Source organism: Melanotaenia boesemani, chromosome 10, assembly GCF_017639745.1.
Source record: "Melanotaenia boesemani isolate fMelBoe1 chromosome 10, fMelBoe1.pri, whole genome shotgun sequence".
NCBI lineage: Eukaryota > Metazoa > Chordata > Actinopteri > Atheriniformes > Melanotaeniidae > Melanotaenia > Melanotaenia boesemani.
Window position 1 is genome coordinate 720,585 of NC_055691.1, and position 15,900 is coordinate 736,484.

The 15,900-nt window shown below is 42.6% G+C and overlaps 1 protein-coding gene across 1 annotated transcript in view; it reads right to left on the reverse strand.

Moving 5' to 3' along the window:
* Positions 1-15,900, reverse strand: part of LOC121646872 (GRAM domain-containing protein 4-like) — a 45,300-nt gene that overhangs the window by 5,201 nt on the left and 24,199 nt on the right. Inside the window, exons 13-18 of the mRNA XM_041995948.1 lie at positions 15,722-15,831; positions 8,578-8,732; positions 6,056-6,203; positions 5,843-5,936; positions 4,269-4,359; positions 3,272-3,340 (exon numbers count right to left, since the gene is read on the reverse strand). Coding sequence (XP_041851882.1) covers positions 3,272-3,340; positions 4,269-4,359; positions 5,843-5,936; positions 6,056-6,203; positions 8,578-8,732; positions 15,722-15,831 — 667 coding nt within the window. The remainder of the gene's footprint in view (positions 1-3,271; positions 3,341-4,268; positions 4,360-5,842; positions 5,937-6,055; positions 6,204-8,577; positions 8,733-15,721; positions 15,832-15,900) is intronic.

Here is a 15,900-nt window from a genome sequence, read left to right on the forward strand (position 1 = left end):
CCTAATTAAAAGGAAAAGTTGCATTTTGGGATAAGAGGGCAACCGGACTCCTTCGTTGGTTATCCTAAGTCCAGCTGCCTTTTATTCACAGTGGATGTAGAAAGCGTTCACACTTTGTTATACAGCCAGATTTTTGAGATTTAAAAAAGATCTAAATTATTTCAAAACTTTTCCTACTATTACTGCAAAAATAACATGTACAATTCAATTAAAACACACAAGAAAAATCTGACAGGTGAAAAAAATATAAAACATAAAAACGAGTTGTTTCCATTAGTGTGAACGCCCTTAACCTCTTCCTGATGAGCCCTTAACCTCTTCCTGAAGAGCCCTTAACCTCTTCCTGATGAGCCCTTAACCTCTTCCTGAAGAGCCCTTAACCTCTTCCTGATGAGCCGTTAACCTCTTCCTGATGAGCCGTTAACCTCTTCCTGATGAGCCCTTAACCTCTTCCTGAAGAGCCCTTAACCTCTTCCTGATGAGCCCTTAACCTCTTCCTGAAGAGCCCTTAACCTCTTCCTGAAGAGCCCTTAACCTCTTCCTGATGAGCCGTTAACCTCTTCCTGACGAGCCCTTAACCTCTTCCTGAAGAGCCCTTAACCTCTTCCTGACGAGCCCTTAACCTCTTCCTGACGAGCCCTTAACCTCTTCCTGACGAGCCCTTAACCTCTTCCTGAAGAGCCCTTAACCTCTTCCTGAAGAGCCCTTAACCTCTTCCTGACGAGCCCTTAACCTCTTCCTGAAGAGCACTTAACCTCTTCCTGACGAGCCCTTAACCTCTTCCTGAAGAGCCCTTAACGTCTTCCTGAAGAGCCCTTAACCTCTTCCTGAAGAGCCCTTAACCTCTTCCTGATGAGCCCTTAACCTCTTCCTGATGAGCCCTTAACCTCTTCCTGAAGAGCCCTTAACCTCTTCCTGATGAGCCCTTAACCTCTTCCCGATGAGCCCTTAACCTCTTCCCGATGAGCCCTTAACCTCTTCCCGATGAGCCCTTAACCTCTTCCCGAAGAGCCCTTAACCTCTTCCCGATGAGCCCTTAACCTCTTCCTGAAGAGCCCTTAACCTCTTCCTGATGAGCCCTTAACCTCTTCCCGATGAGCCCTTAACCTCTTCCCGATGAGCCCTTAACCTCTTCCCGATGAGCCCTTAACCTCTTCCCGATGAGCCCTTAACCTCTTCCTGATGAGCCCTTAACCTCTTCCTGATGAGCCCTTAACCTCTTCCTGAAGAGCCCTTAACCTCTTCCTGATGAGCCCTTAACCTCTTCCTGAAGAGCCCTTAACCTCTTCCCGATGAGCCCTTAACAGATAGATAGATAGATAGATACTTTATTTATCCCGAGGGAAATTCAAGCATCCAGTAGCATATACATACATCAAAGGTTAGTACTTGACATTAGGGGTTAGTACTTAAGCATACCTAGACTAATTTAAAATTAAATAGAGGCAACGGTAGATAAAGAAGACCATTATTATGGTCTATGTACATATATACTGTACAGGTGATCAAGTATGTACATATATACTGTACAGGTGATCAAGTATGTACATATGTTGACGGTGGTAGCCAAACAAGGTGCATGAGTGAAAAAGTGCAGGATGTGCAAAAACTGCTGAGACAGTGTTTACAGAATGGGATGAAAGCAAATGTGCTTCCAAATGAGAAAAAGGCACATGTCCATAAAAACTATTCGGACTATGGTTGTGGTTGTGACCCCTGAGCCCTCAGCGAGATGTTGTACAGCCGTATGGCCCGGGGTACGAAAGAGTTTCTGAGTCTGTTGGTGGAGCAGGTCAGGGACAGTAGTCTGGGGCTGAACACACTCCTCTGCCTGCTCAGAGTTCTGTGCAGAGGGTGAGAGGAGGAGTCCAGGATGGTCAGGATCTTGTCCAAGGTCCTCTTTTCTGCCACTGAGACCAATGAGTCCAGCTCTGTGCCCACCACAGATCCTGCCCTTAGGATCACTCTGTCCAGCCGTGCTGCGTCCCTTTTCTTTATGCTGCCTCCCCAACACACCACAGCATAGAAAAGGACACTGGCCACCACAGTCTGGTAGAACATCAGCAGCAGTTTCTTGCAGATGTTGAAGGACCTCAGCCTCCTTAGAAAGTACAGACGGCTCTGTCCTTTCTTGTGGATGGCGTTGATGGTCTCTGACCAGTCCAGTCTTCCCGATGAGCCCTTAACCTCTTCCTGAAGAGCCCTTAACCTCTTCCCGATGAGGTCTGTTTTATTAAATGAGGGGCTGCATGTGTGATCTTGGTCTCAGAAGAAAGGGGAGATGTGTGAGATTACTACAGAAGTCTCAGAATCAAGACGTGTTACTGTAAATTCAAAATGTAAAGACTTATCTCCTTCTAAAAGAAAACCACGTTATGTTCAGTTAAACCAGTGCATAGCAGCTCAAATAATCTAGGAATTAGTAAAGTAATGTGTGATGAGGAACTGGGCCAAGTAGAAGATAAAAAAGTGAACCTGAGCATTTTTACAGATGTTTTCATAGAGGTGTTACTCAGGTAATATCTCAGAAACTCATCAGCCGATGATGACGGACACAGATAGTATGTCATAGGAAGAGTAAATACTTCACTATAAATCCTCCTTCATCTCCATGGAAACTACCAGAAGCCTCATGAGTTGTAGGAGAACACATTAGCAGAGGTTTTCAGAGCTGGAATAAAAGAAACCAGCAGAAGTGAGCCATGATTTATGACTCTGGCTGCTAGCTTGTAGAGTTTTTGTCCCACAGCGATGAGCCAGACGTCTTCGTACTCAGCAGAGTCTCTGCTTTCACACCGTGTTTGTGTGCTTTGACTGAAGTGGAGAAATTAACAGTGGACATTGAGGTTTCTTGTTACAGTCCCATATAATTGCTTGGAGTTTGAACTGTGTTTGCTTTGGATGCCAGTGCTTGGTAGAGTCTTTTAGCCGAGTGTCTCCCCATCGTTTGGGTACGCTACATGCTGCTTCCTAGTGTGTGCAAAGAGCTTCTGTACTGCATGTATCTCATGTTGCCACATGTATGGCAGGCTCTAGTACTGTGTTGAAGCACCTTTTAATTTAAACACAGCATTCAGTCTTCCCGGGTACACAACAGCCATGAATGACGTTCAGCGTCCTCGTAGCATCTTCCTGACATTTACTCAGTTTCCTCCTACATCAAAAGCCAAAAACGCTAACAGACCCTGAACAGGTAACAGTGTACTTTACACTTTGGTAAAAGTACTTGTATCCAACTACTCTGTCATTTCTGCTCTCACTGAGCTCTTACCTTTTGGGTAGATGGCGTTGCTATGGAGATACCCATCCCTGACCCGGGCAGCACTGACAGAACCTTGTACTGTAAAACACAGATCAGATACTATTCAAACAGCGAACCTGCAGGCTGTTACGCCTCTCTGAGGATTTCATGAACATCTTTTCTCCTTCTTTTCGTTCTGTTCCTTCTCATGTAATAACTGAAATCCCTACAGACACATATTCCCTTACATGGGGTAAATAATGTCTGATCTTAGTCACAAACAAACAAAAAGGGAAATAAAGAATCAGAATTTGCTGAATTTTCAGTTTCCACTTCAATTCCCCCTGATAGTTATTCTAACTAAAAATGCTTCATTCTCAACAGATGCAGGCAGCTGCGCCTTCGTTAAGAGGATTATTGTTTCATTCGCTTTTAGAAACCTTTAAAAAACACCATAAAGTTAGAGTCAAACTTTCTTTTCATCACAGTGCACAAGATCAGAGTTTTATGTCCGTGCTTCACAATTATAGAGGGGATAGAAAAAAATCCAAAAGTTTGGATACCGGAACAGAAAACAAACTTAAAAGATTATAACAGACTTTTTTGCCCTTAAAATATCTCTAGAAAGAGAAGAGAGACTCTGAGGAGGTAATGCAATGTTGCACTGAGTACAAAATACACGCTGCAAATACTGTGCACAAAAAATTTGTTACCTGCAACCAGAGGTCTGTAAATGGAGTAAAAACAAGGTTAATGCAGTTTGGAATTTGATAGAAACAGATTTTAACCAGATACAGAAGTAAGAATGATGTCTCAGTATGACACGGCCAAGCTGGAGTGTTTTCTCTGCTTAATGCCGGATGTTATTAAAAATAAATAAGATTTCAGTGTAAATCATGTTCACGTTAAGTTTCTTTTTTTAAAGAAACTGAACAAAGCTGCTTCATAAGAGTTGAGCTGAGACCCAAAAGCTAAAGGCACAAAGACCAGAGAGAAAGTAAATCCAGGACCTGATGATTTCACCTACCTTCTGGATGTCGGTGACGTCAAGAAGTTTGATGACTTTGTTTCTCTTCGAGGATCCGGATCTGGAGCTGGAGCTCTCGAAACAAAGATAACTGAGGAAACAAAAGGTACCAAGTTAAAATTCATTTTTAAATTTGGTTACATTAGCTTTTTTTTTTGGCTTTTGAAAGTAGATTTGTAGACTTAACCTTGTTCAGTCGCAGAGACACACAGTGAGACTCACGCGCTACTTTATCAGGTCCACCGCTTGTTAAGACAAACATCTTATTAGCCAATCACATGGCAGCAACTCAGTACTTTTATTTATGTAGACAAACCTGTTCGGGGGGATGCATGGGATTGGGAAATTGGGAAATTGTAGCACACAAACTAATGTTTTAACAAACTGGGCTCTTGGAAACGTTCTGGTCCACACTCCAGACCACTTGGTGGCAGTAATGCACCAATTTAGTTTTACCTACCGCCAAAAGATATAAAGAAGAAGAAGAACTGCGGAACCAAGATCAGGGTTTAATGAACGCATTGAATGGAGAAATGAAAGAGAGAGATGGAGAAACGACTGGCACGCATGCGTCACTTCACGAATGTAACGGATGTTTCACGTCTGTTTGTCCTTTTGGAAGAACTCGTCCACTCTGAACCGATAACATGATGTCCAGCTGATGAATGAAAGAAGGACACTATGAAAACAACATGCAGCCAAGTTGGTATGTGCAGAGTCCTGCACGGCTCAGTTTTACCAACCAGCACCTGCCCGAACCCGTTAGGATAATAACCCAACCCGTATCTTCCAGTGCAATCCGGACCCGATGGTGCAGGCTACAACCCACGACCCGACCAGCACCTTCACACATTCTAATTATAAATACGCCTCCGCCCCTCAGACTGTCATTAAAAATCCAAAATGACTCACATATGAGCAAAAACATCAGAACAGAGCTGCAGTGTGAACGTAGCCTACGACACCACGAAGGCGGTTCTAAAAGAAAACCTGGTGGATCCACAAGCTGGATCTGAAAAGTAGCCAGTTTTCTTTCATAGTCACTTCCAAGAACCAAACTAATTCTTCTTTTAGTCAGATAGAATAAAAACACTATATTAGCACTGAATTATTAGCTGGGAACTTCAAAAACTTCAACACAAGTTTATTTTGTAAAGTAAAATATATAGAAAATAACTTAAGTTTGGATTGAGTTATGAAGGTTCAAGCAACCAATTATTTTGGCCATTTTAAATGTAATAAAGCCAATAATGTCAGAAACTGTGAATGTATTTTAGCCAATAATGTCAGGATGAAAAAAATCCTTTAAAAATGTCTGACTGGAGCTGATAATGTAATAATACATAATAATAATTATATAATAATAAGACTGCATTTCTCAGAAACATAAAGAGGTTTTAGCAGTTCTTGTGCAGTTTGCACATATTAAATAAGTAGGATTATATAGTAGGTATTATGTTATTGGCTTTATTACCTTTAAAATGGACAGAATTATTGCATTAATGGCAGGTATTACATTATTAGTTGATGTATGAATCAACACGGTTAAACATGGTTCCGTGTGACTGACTTACTTCTCTGTAACATAAAGCACTCCATGGCGGATGTAGTCTGTCGGCGTCTTTCTGTCTCTGTTGATGAGGCAGCAGCGCCAGCCATTCTCACACACTGAAACAACGCCGCAGTGATGAAAACACACCAAATCAAACCACATTTAAACGCAGCCACAGGCAAAAAGGTCACTCCACCAAAAGAAGTGCAACAAAACCACTTAGTCTCTTCACTACCTCCTAGAGGACGTTCGCTCTCCGGCAGGTTGAAAACCTCGTGAAACGCGCCTCTCTTGGTGCTGTGGTATCGTCCTCCTTCCTCTTCTCGGCTGACACCCAAAGGAGCTGCTGCAGAGACGCTGCCTCGCCCTCCTGATGCTGGAACCTGAAAAGGGGGAAGAAATGGGGGGGTGGCAAGAAGGTAATTAGCTAACACAGCTGGTGATTTTCTGGCACATCTTTACCCGCTTCCAAGGTGTGTGTGTGTGTATATATATATATATGTATGTATGTATGTATGTATGTATGGTTCCTAAGGCTGTTATTGCCGGGGGGTGGTCAGTGAGGATAAGCTCTCACCGTCCAATAAAATGCTCTCAAGGCTTGCGTCTCAAATAGCCTCTGACAGCCAGTAGTCCAACTCCTGGCCTTCTCGTGTGGCCGAGTTACTGAGCTCGGCGGAACTGTTTTCACTGACAGGGAGTAGGGGCGAAGGCGGGTTACTGGCGGCAGACGGGGCTCGGCAACCTTGGCTGGTAGCCCGTCTAGCTGAAGGCAAACACTGATTCCAAACTTCCGCTGCCTTGCGGCTATACCCACACATGGGAAAGGCTTCGGGAGTTAACCCTGAGGAAAAATCGGGAGTAGGAGCCCCTGAGGCAGTTTCGTTCTGTTCACAGTAACGTTCTGGCAACTCCTGCAGCGTCACTGGATCCCAGTTGTATTGGCTTCTGCCCTTCCATTGGCCCCTTCCGGTGACTTGCTGCCTGGGTAACAGCCAGTCCTCCATATCTCTTACCCAGGCTCTGCGCACTGGAGAGGACACTCCAGCTTCGCTTCACAGCGTCGACACAACACGGGAAGCAGCAGTCTACTGGTTACTGGAGCGCAGCTCCATAGTCCCTCGAGACTGACGGAGGCCTATACGTTTTGACAGGATTATGTTTTATTCGAGTATTTTAGTTTGATCAGGTTCTCTGGTTTTATCCTTTATATGTGCAAATACTGCTGAACTGAACTTCCTCATTTTTTTTGTGAATTACTGAAAATACTTTAGAGCAGAACTCTAAAGAAAAATAACAGCACAATGCAGTGTTTGCAGAACAGGAAGAATTCAAAGAAAACAAAACCTCTTCCTCCCCACTTTTACCTAGAATGTTTTGACTAAAGAGCATTTAGAAATCAGCATTTGGTGGAATTACCCTTATTTATAATCACAGCTTTCATGAGTTTTCACTAGCTCCTTACCTTGCTGTTGGCTAACTTTATACCAGTTCACAAAAAAACAGCTCAGCTTTGCTGGAAAGTTTATGACCATCCATCTTCGTTTTGATGTCATTCCAGAGCTTTTCAGTTAGTTCAGATCTGGATTTTGAGCTGGCCATGACAGGCTCTTGATGTGGTGGTCCTCCATCCAGACCTTGGTTCTCTTGACTGTGTGCCATAGAGCATGGTCCTGCTGGAAATACTGATCCTCTGATTTGGGGAACACAGTCTTAGCAACCCTTAGATCAGGGGTGCCCAAGTCCAGTCCTCAAGCTCCACTATCCTGCAACTTTTAGATGCAACCCTTCCCCAACACACCTGAATCACATGAATGGCTCGTTTCCAGGCATCTGCAGAGCTGAATGGCATGTGGGGGAGGGAATTGAGCCTTTTGATTCTGTGTATTGGAGAAGGGTTGCATCTAAAAGTTCCAGGACAGTAGATCTCGAGGACTGGACTTGGGCACCCCTGGCTTAGATCATCACTGATCCTCCACCTCAACAGTTGGTGTGAGATCCTGTGGGTTGTAGGCCTCTCCAGGTCTCTGTTTAACCAGAAGATGACTAGACTTGTCTTTTACCGTCCCTCTTTAGCTTTGTGTACTCATGAATGAGATGTACTCATGTAAGAAGTTTACTTTTGATAGTAATACTCAGAGATGCCGATTTAAGAATAAACTACACATGGGGAGTTTATTCTTTTAAAACTGAAAATATGGGTTACATAAAAATAAGTAAGGGGAAATCTAAGCTGTGTTTGACCTGCTAGTGGGACAAGAGGAAAGCTGTTTGGGCCATTAAAATCTAAAAAGAAGCAGGGTTGAGATCATTTTACTGACAGCCTGACCAGTGAGCATCAGCTTATCACTATGACGACCACAGGACCTTTAAAACAGACACACCATCAACTACTGAGGAGTTCAGTAAATCAGAGGAAAAGCAGATAATTCTCATTTCTCTACATCTCTATCTACGGCAGACACGACTGACCTTCACACTGACCCAAAACATAACACACACACTTTCACACACACATCAGATCCTACCTGTTCACACTCAGACAGCTGAGAGAGAAAAACACAACAACTCAGAGAACTGAAAGCAGCAGCAGTCCAGCCTGTGTTGGCGTGATGTGCTGCAGAGAGGACATCTCAGAGCTGCAATCTCCCTGACATCCGTCCCATGTGAGACCTACAATTCCCTCTTTTCTGACCTCAGACCAGCCCTGCAGACTGACAGCTGCGTCTGTGGTTGTATTTGGGGGTTTGGACTGACCCGTCGGCTCAGCGTGGTGTTGCTGCGCTCCTTCAGCTGCAGGTCGGTGGGTAAACTGGTCCAGATGATGTAGGGGGTGTCGTAGCGCTGCCTCAGCTTGGGACAGCTCTTAAAGATGAAGTCGATGATGAAGAACTTGATACCTGCGTACACTCCTGAGGAGAAAAATTTAGCAAGGAAGGCACACTCATTAGATAAACAAGGATAATATGTCACAGAAGGGAGATTCATGTGTCTTCATCTCATAGTTAGTCAGTAAATTTTGGTCTGTTTTATTATATCAATAAATAACTTTGTATGTTTGAATTAAAACATTTTGAATGATTCTAACTTATGTATGACTTAACTTGAGGAACTCTGACTTACACTGAACAAGACACAAGAAACATGTCTGTTTATAGGTGTTTATAGATTTACAGTCGTGTAAAAAAGGAAGTAATCCTTCCAATAATTCTTCTGCTAGGTTCAACATTCCAGCAAATACCAAATAATATTTGAGTCCTTATCAGGTATTAAAATTTGGTAAATGAGACCATTATAATGTGACACACTGCAACATAACAAAAACTAAGTCAAAATGCAGAAGTGGCATGTAAAAAACTAATTCCCTCATCATTCCCATTGTGGTTAAAAATGTAGGTAGCAGCCAGGTGATCAAATGCACTTAATTTAATCGATCACATGAAATTTCCAGTGTTTGCTGATGTGGAGCATTCAGCTGTGTTAACACAGAGGAAAGGAGGAAAGACACGGAGCCTGTGGAGGGGAATACAGACCATTACGGACTACAAACCCCCACCACAGACCTGTGATGGCAACATCTCGCTGCTGAACGAGCTGAACGACTTCTTTGCTCGCTTTGAGGCACACAACAGCACGCCTGCACAGAAGACACCACCCCCTCCTGGCGACCAGGTGCTGACGCTAACCCCGGACAGGGTGAGGAGAGCACTCAGCAGGACCAACGCTCGCAAAGCTCATGGTCCAGACAACATACCTGGCCGCTTGCTGAGGGACTGTGCAGCAGAACTCACAGATGTCTTCACAGACATCTTCAACACCTCGTTGAGTCAGGGTGTTGTTCCCACGTGCCTCAAAGCCACCACCATCATCCCTGTCCCGAAGAAGTCCTCACCCTCCTGTTTTAATGACTACCGCCCGGTTGCACTCACCCCCATCCTCATGAAGTGCTTCGAGCGGCTAGTCATGGAACATATCAAATCTGTCCTCCCTCCCTCCTTGGACCCCTTCCAGTTTGCATATCGGCCCAACCGCTCGACCGATGATGCCATCTCCACTGCCCTGCACTCTACCCTCACTCACCTGGACTCAAAAAACTCATACGCCAGAATGCTGTTTATTGATTTCAGCTCAGCCTTCAACACAATCATCCCCCAACAGCTCGTTCCCAAACTGGACAGGCTGGGGCTGAACACCTCGCTGTGCAACTGGCTGTTGGACTTCCTGACCGGGCGACCACAGGCAGTACGGGTCGGCAGCAACACATCCAGGACCATCATTCTGAACACGGGGGCCCCTCAAGGATGTGTGCTGAGCCCCCTCCTCTTCACCCTGCTGACCCACGACTGCACCCCACTGCACAGCTCAAACCTCTTCATCAAGTTTGCGGACGACACGACTGTTGTGGGTCTCATCAGTAACAGGGATGAGACAAACTACCGGAGTGAGGTGAACCGCTTGGCCTTGTGGTGCACACACAACAATCTCTCTCTCTGAACGTTGAGAAGACAAAAGAGATTGTTGTGGACTTCAGGAGAGTCCACTCCCAACATGCTCCTCTGACCATCAACGGTGCTGCTGTGGAGAGGGTGAGCAGCACTAAATTCTTGGGTGTACACATCTCAGAGGACCTCTCCTGGACCAACAACACAACAGCACTGACCAAGAAAGCCCATCAACGCCTCTACTTCCTCCGCAAGCTGAGAAGAGCTAGAGCCCCGGCCCCCATCATGCAGACCTTCTACAGAGGTACTTTGGAGAGCATCCTGTCCAGCTCTATCACTGTGTGGTACGGCTCCTGCACCGCGTCCTGCCGCAAGACCCTCCAGCGCATTGTGAGAACAGCTGAGAAGATCATCGGTGCCCCTCTCCCCTCCCTCTACGACATCTACTGCACCCGCCTCACCCGCAAAGCTCTCGGCATCGCTGGTGACCCCACCCACCCGTCACACAGCCTCTTCAGTCTGCTGCCTTCAGGGAGGAGACTGCGGAGTCTCAGCGCCAGGACCAGCAGACTGAAGGACAGCTTCTTCCACCAGGCTGTCAGGATGTTGAACTCTCTCCCTGCCCTGCCCACAAAACCTCCAGACTCTGAACTGTTCATGGACACTTAACTCCCAGTATATAAGCTAAACCCCAGTATATAAGCTAAACCTGCACAACTGCCATGCCATTTGCACTACTGTATTCATTTTGCACTATCTGGTTTTCTTTACCCAATATGTTGCTGCTACTTGTGCCTTTTTCATTATTTATATTTTCTTGCTTTTATTCCTTTTATATAGCATAATATAGTTTCTTATATATTGTATAGCAAAGCAGAGACCTTTTCTTTTACTTAAAAGATGTATGTTAAATGTTTATTGTCTGCACCTTGGGTCTGTGTGAAAAGCAATTTCGATCCTCTGTATGTCTTCTACATACTGCAGAATTGACAAATAAAGTGACTTTGACTTTGACTTTGACATCAGCAACAACCTAAGAAAAATGATCGTTGCTGCCCATCAGTCTGGGAGAGGTGTCACCTCTCCCTCTCCCATTATATATGTCTCTCTCGCTGTCTATTGTTCCACAGTGAGAGAGATTGTTTATATGTAGAAAACAAGTTGCCAGTTTACACAGGAGTCAGTTAGCATGTTAAATGTTCATGATGTTAGCAAAAAAGGGGGCTACAAGAGAAAGTGCCTTCTCTCTAAAAAGAACATGCTAGCACATCTAAAGCCTGGTACACATAAAGATTATCAGCCTGTTTTTGTCCTGATTTTGGCCCTTCCTGACCAAGGATGGCAAATGCCCGATTATCTTATTTCTTATAGGATTATGACCATTTAGTCTGAAGTGTGTTAAGACAGAATTTGTCCTGACAATCAGCTGTACTGAACATCTGAACATCTTCAATATTTAAGACCAAAAATCTTGTGTGTGAGGAAAGCCGACGACTCCTGAGATGTGACTCTGTGGATGGTGACGTGGAATGAAATGTAGCCAATCAGAGAGGGGAACATAGAAAGATATAAAGTCTGTGTTCACGCCGTCTCCAGTCTGTTGGGTTTTTTTTTTCAATTCTGGATTTTTTCTGTTAACAATAGACCCAAGACCACCATTATGTATGTCCTCTGCCGTGCTGGGTATTGTGTTTTCCGGTTGCTGCCATGGTTCCTCTTCACTTTTCGGGTTGTTGCTATTTTTCTTCTTCGTTTTTGTTTGATCACATTTAGTCACGACAGATTTCGGGCTCGGAGGACTAGATTGTAGATCAGTTGCAGATTGTTATATGTGTGTTGTTCTGTGCTGAGATTATTGGAACCACCACACACGGTACGATCAAAACTGTTAAATGCCTGATTTTTATCTTTATGTGTGGAGTCTCAAACAGTTAAAATATTTCTTAATTTAGAAAATCCTTATGTGTGTACCAGCCTTGAAGCCTGGTACACACATAACGATTTTTTTAATCTTGTGAGATTTTTTTATCTGGTCGAGACCTCACGTGACGATAAAAAAAAATCTGTTTTGATCGTACTGTGTGTGGTGTGATCACAGAACAACACACACATAATGATGCTGTCCAGCAACTCATCTACAATCTAGTCCTCCGAACCGGCCAGAAGAAAAACCATAGCAACAACCGGTAAAAAAACGTAGAAGAAGAACCATAGCAACAACCGGCAAAAAACGTACAACTATAACAACAACCGGGAAAAACCGTACAACCATAGCAATAACCAGTAAAAAAAAGTACAACTATAGCAACAACCGGTAAAAACCGTACAACCATAGCAACAACAGGTAAAAACCGTACAACCATAGCAACAACCGGTAAAAACCATAGAAGAAGAACCATAGCAACAACTGGTAAAAGACGAACAACCATAGAAACAACCAGCAAAAAACGAACAACCATAGCAACAATCGGTAAAAAACGAACAACCATAGCAACAACCGGCAAAAAACGAACAACCATAGCAACAACCAGTAAAAAATAAAGAAGAAGAACCATAGCAACAACCAGTAAAAAACGTACAACTATAACAACAACCGGCAAAAAACGAACAACCATAGCAACAACTGGTAAAAAACGCACAACTATAACAACAACCGGCAAAAACGAACAACCATAGCAACAACCGATAAAAAACGTACAACTATAACAACAACCGGTAAAAACTTTACAACCATAGCAACAACCGGTAAAAAAAAGTACAACTACAGCAACAACCGGTAAAAAACGTACAACTATAACAACAACCGGGAAAAACTTTACAACCATAGCAACAACTGGTAAAAAAAAGTACAACTATAGCAACAACCGGTAAAAAACGTACAACTATAACAACAACCGGGAAAAACCGTACAACCATAGCAACAACCGGTAAAAACAGTACAACTATAACAACAACCGGGAAAAACCGTACAACCATAGCAACAACCGGTAAAAACCTTACAACCATAGCAACAACCGGTAAAAAAGCGTACAACTATAACAACAACCGGGAAAAACCTTAAAACCATAGCAACAACCGGTAAAAAAAAGTACAACTATAGCAACAACCGGTAAAAACCTTACAACTATAGCAATAACCGGTAAAAAAAGTACAACTATAGCAACAACCGGTAAAAACCGTACAACCATAGCAACAACAGGTAAAAACCGTACAACCATAGCAACAACCGGTAAAAACCGTAGAAGAAGAACCATAACAACAACCGGGAAAAACCGTACAACCATAGCAACAACCGGAAAAAACCTTACAACCATAGCAACAACCGGTAAAAAACCGTACAACTATAACAACAACCGGGAAAAACCTTACAACCATAGCAACAACCGGTAAAAAAAAGTACAACTATAGGAACAACCGGTAAAAACCTTACAGTTATAACAATAACCGGTAAAAAAAAGTACAACTATAGCAACAACCGGTAAAAACCGTACAACCATAGCAACAACAGGTAAAAACCGTACAACCATAGCAACAACCGGTAAAAACCGTAGAAGAAGAACCATAGCAACAACTGGTAAAAGACGAACAACCATAGAAACAACCAGCAAAAAACGAACAACCATAGCAACAATCGGTAAAAAACGAACAACTATAGCAACAACCGGCAAAAAACGAACAACCATAGAAACAACCAGTAAAAAACAAAGAAGAAGAACCATAGCAACAACCGGTAAAAAACGTACAACTATAACAACAACCGGCAAAAAACGAACAACCGTTGCAACAACCGGTAAAAAACACACAACTATAACAACAACCGGTAAAAAACGAACAACCATAGCAACAACCGGTAAAAAACGTACAACTATAACAACAACCGGGAAAAACCGTACAACCATAGCAACAACCGGTAAAAACCTTACAACCATAGCAACAACCAGTAAAAAAAAGTACAATTACAGCAACAACCGGTAAAAAAGTACAACTATAACAACAACCGGTAAAAACCTTACAACCATAGCAACAACCGGTAAAAACCGTACAACTATAACAACAACTGGTAAAAACCGTACAACCATAGCAACAACCAGTAAAAACCGTACCACTATAACAACAACCGGGAAAAACCGTACAACCATAGCAACAACCGGTAAAAACCTTACAACCATAGCAACAACCAGTAAAAAAAAGTACAACTATAGCAACAACCAGTAAAAAACCTTACAACCATAGCAATAACCGGTAAAAAAAAGGACAACTATAGCAACAACCGGTAAAAACCTTACAACCATAGCAACAACCGGTAAAAACCGTACAACTATAACAACAACCGGGAAAAACCGTACAACCATAGCAACAACCGGTAAAAACCTTACAACCATAGCAACAATCAGTAAAAAAAAGTACAACTATAGCAACAACCGGTAAAAAACCTTACAACCACAGCAATAACCGGTAAAAAAAAGTAGAACTATAGCAACAACCGGGAAAAACCGTACAACCATAGCAACAACCAGTAAAAAAAAGTACAACTATAGCAACAACCGGTAAAAAACGTACAAGTATAACAACAACCGGTAAAAAAAAGTACAACTATAGCAACAACCGGTAAAAAACGTACAACTACAACAACAACCGGGAAAAACCTTACAACCATAGCAACAACCGGTAAAAAAAAGTACAACTATAGCAACAACTGGTAAAAAACGTACAACTATAACAACGACCGGTAAAAACCGTACAACCATAGCATAGCATCGGCAAAAAACTTAGAAGATGAACCATAGCAACAACCGGTAAAAAATGTAGAAGATGAACCATAGCAACAACCGGTAAAACAACGTAGAAGAAGAATTATAGCATCACATAAAATGGGTTCTACAATCCATTAAATTATGGCCTGCTTCTGCATTTTGGTTTAGTGTTTGTTAAATAAACAACATGCTGTTTGTTGTTCTTTGTTGGATGCTAAATTTTACCTTATTATAAGACCTTGTCATGCCTTGTTAGAACTGAAACAAAGTGCACTCCCTCTCTCACTTTACTGTAATTTGATAGGTTTCTTAAAAGATAAAATCTTAAAAATCATTTATTTTATTTTTAAAGACAGTTCTATGAAGGAAGTCAAATAATATCATATTGTAGAAAGTGGGTGCCACTTCATGTCATGTAAAATTCACTTAGATTCAAACGCTGCCAGATTACATTATCTGACATTACATTACATTACATTACATCTGACTAAATGAGTTCACAACAAGGACATGAAATTTCTAAATGATCATTGTAAGTATAGATGCAGTCCTATTTTCAGCTAATATTTAGCTGATGTGCATGCGAACGCATCAGATCACTCTGTATGTCTATGCCGAGTTCCGTTATGTGTCTGAAGATGATTTTTAATATTTTGTTTTATACATATATATAATTTTTTATGTATGTTTTTTTTCATTAAATACCTATGATGAATCCCAGGAGTTGATACGGCAGCAGGCACGAAGAGATAAAGGCCACCCAAAGACCAACATACAGCTTCTGAGTCAACTCCGGCTGCACCCACATGAACAGACTGCACACAAACCCACACAGACAAGCTCTCAGCGTGTTAGCAGCTCTGTTCATAACTGTCCATAAAATA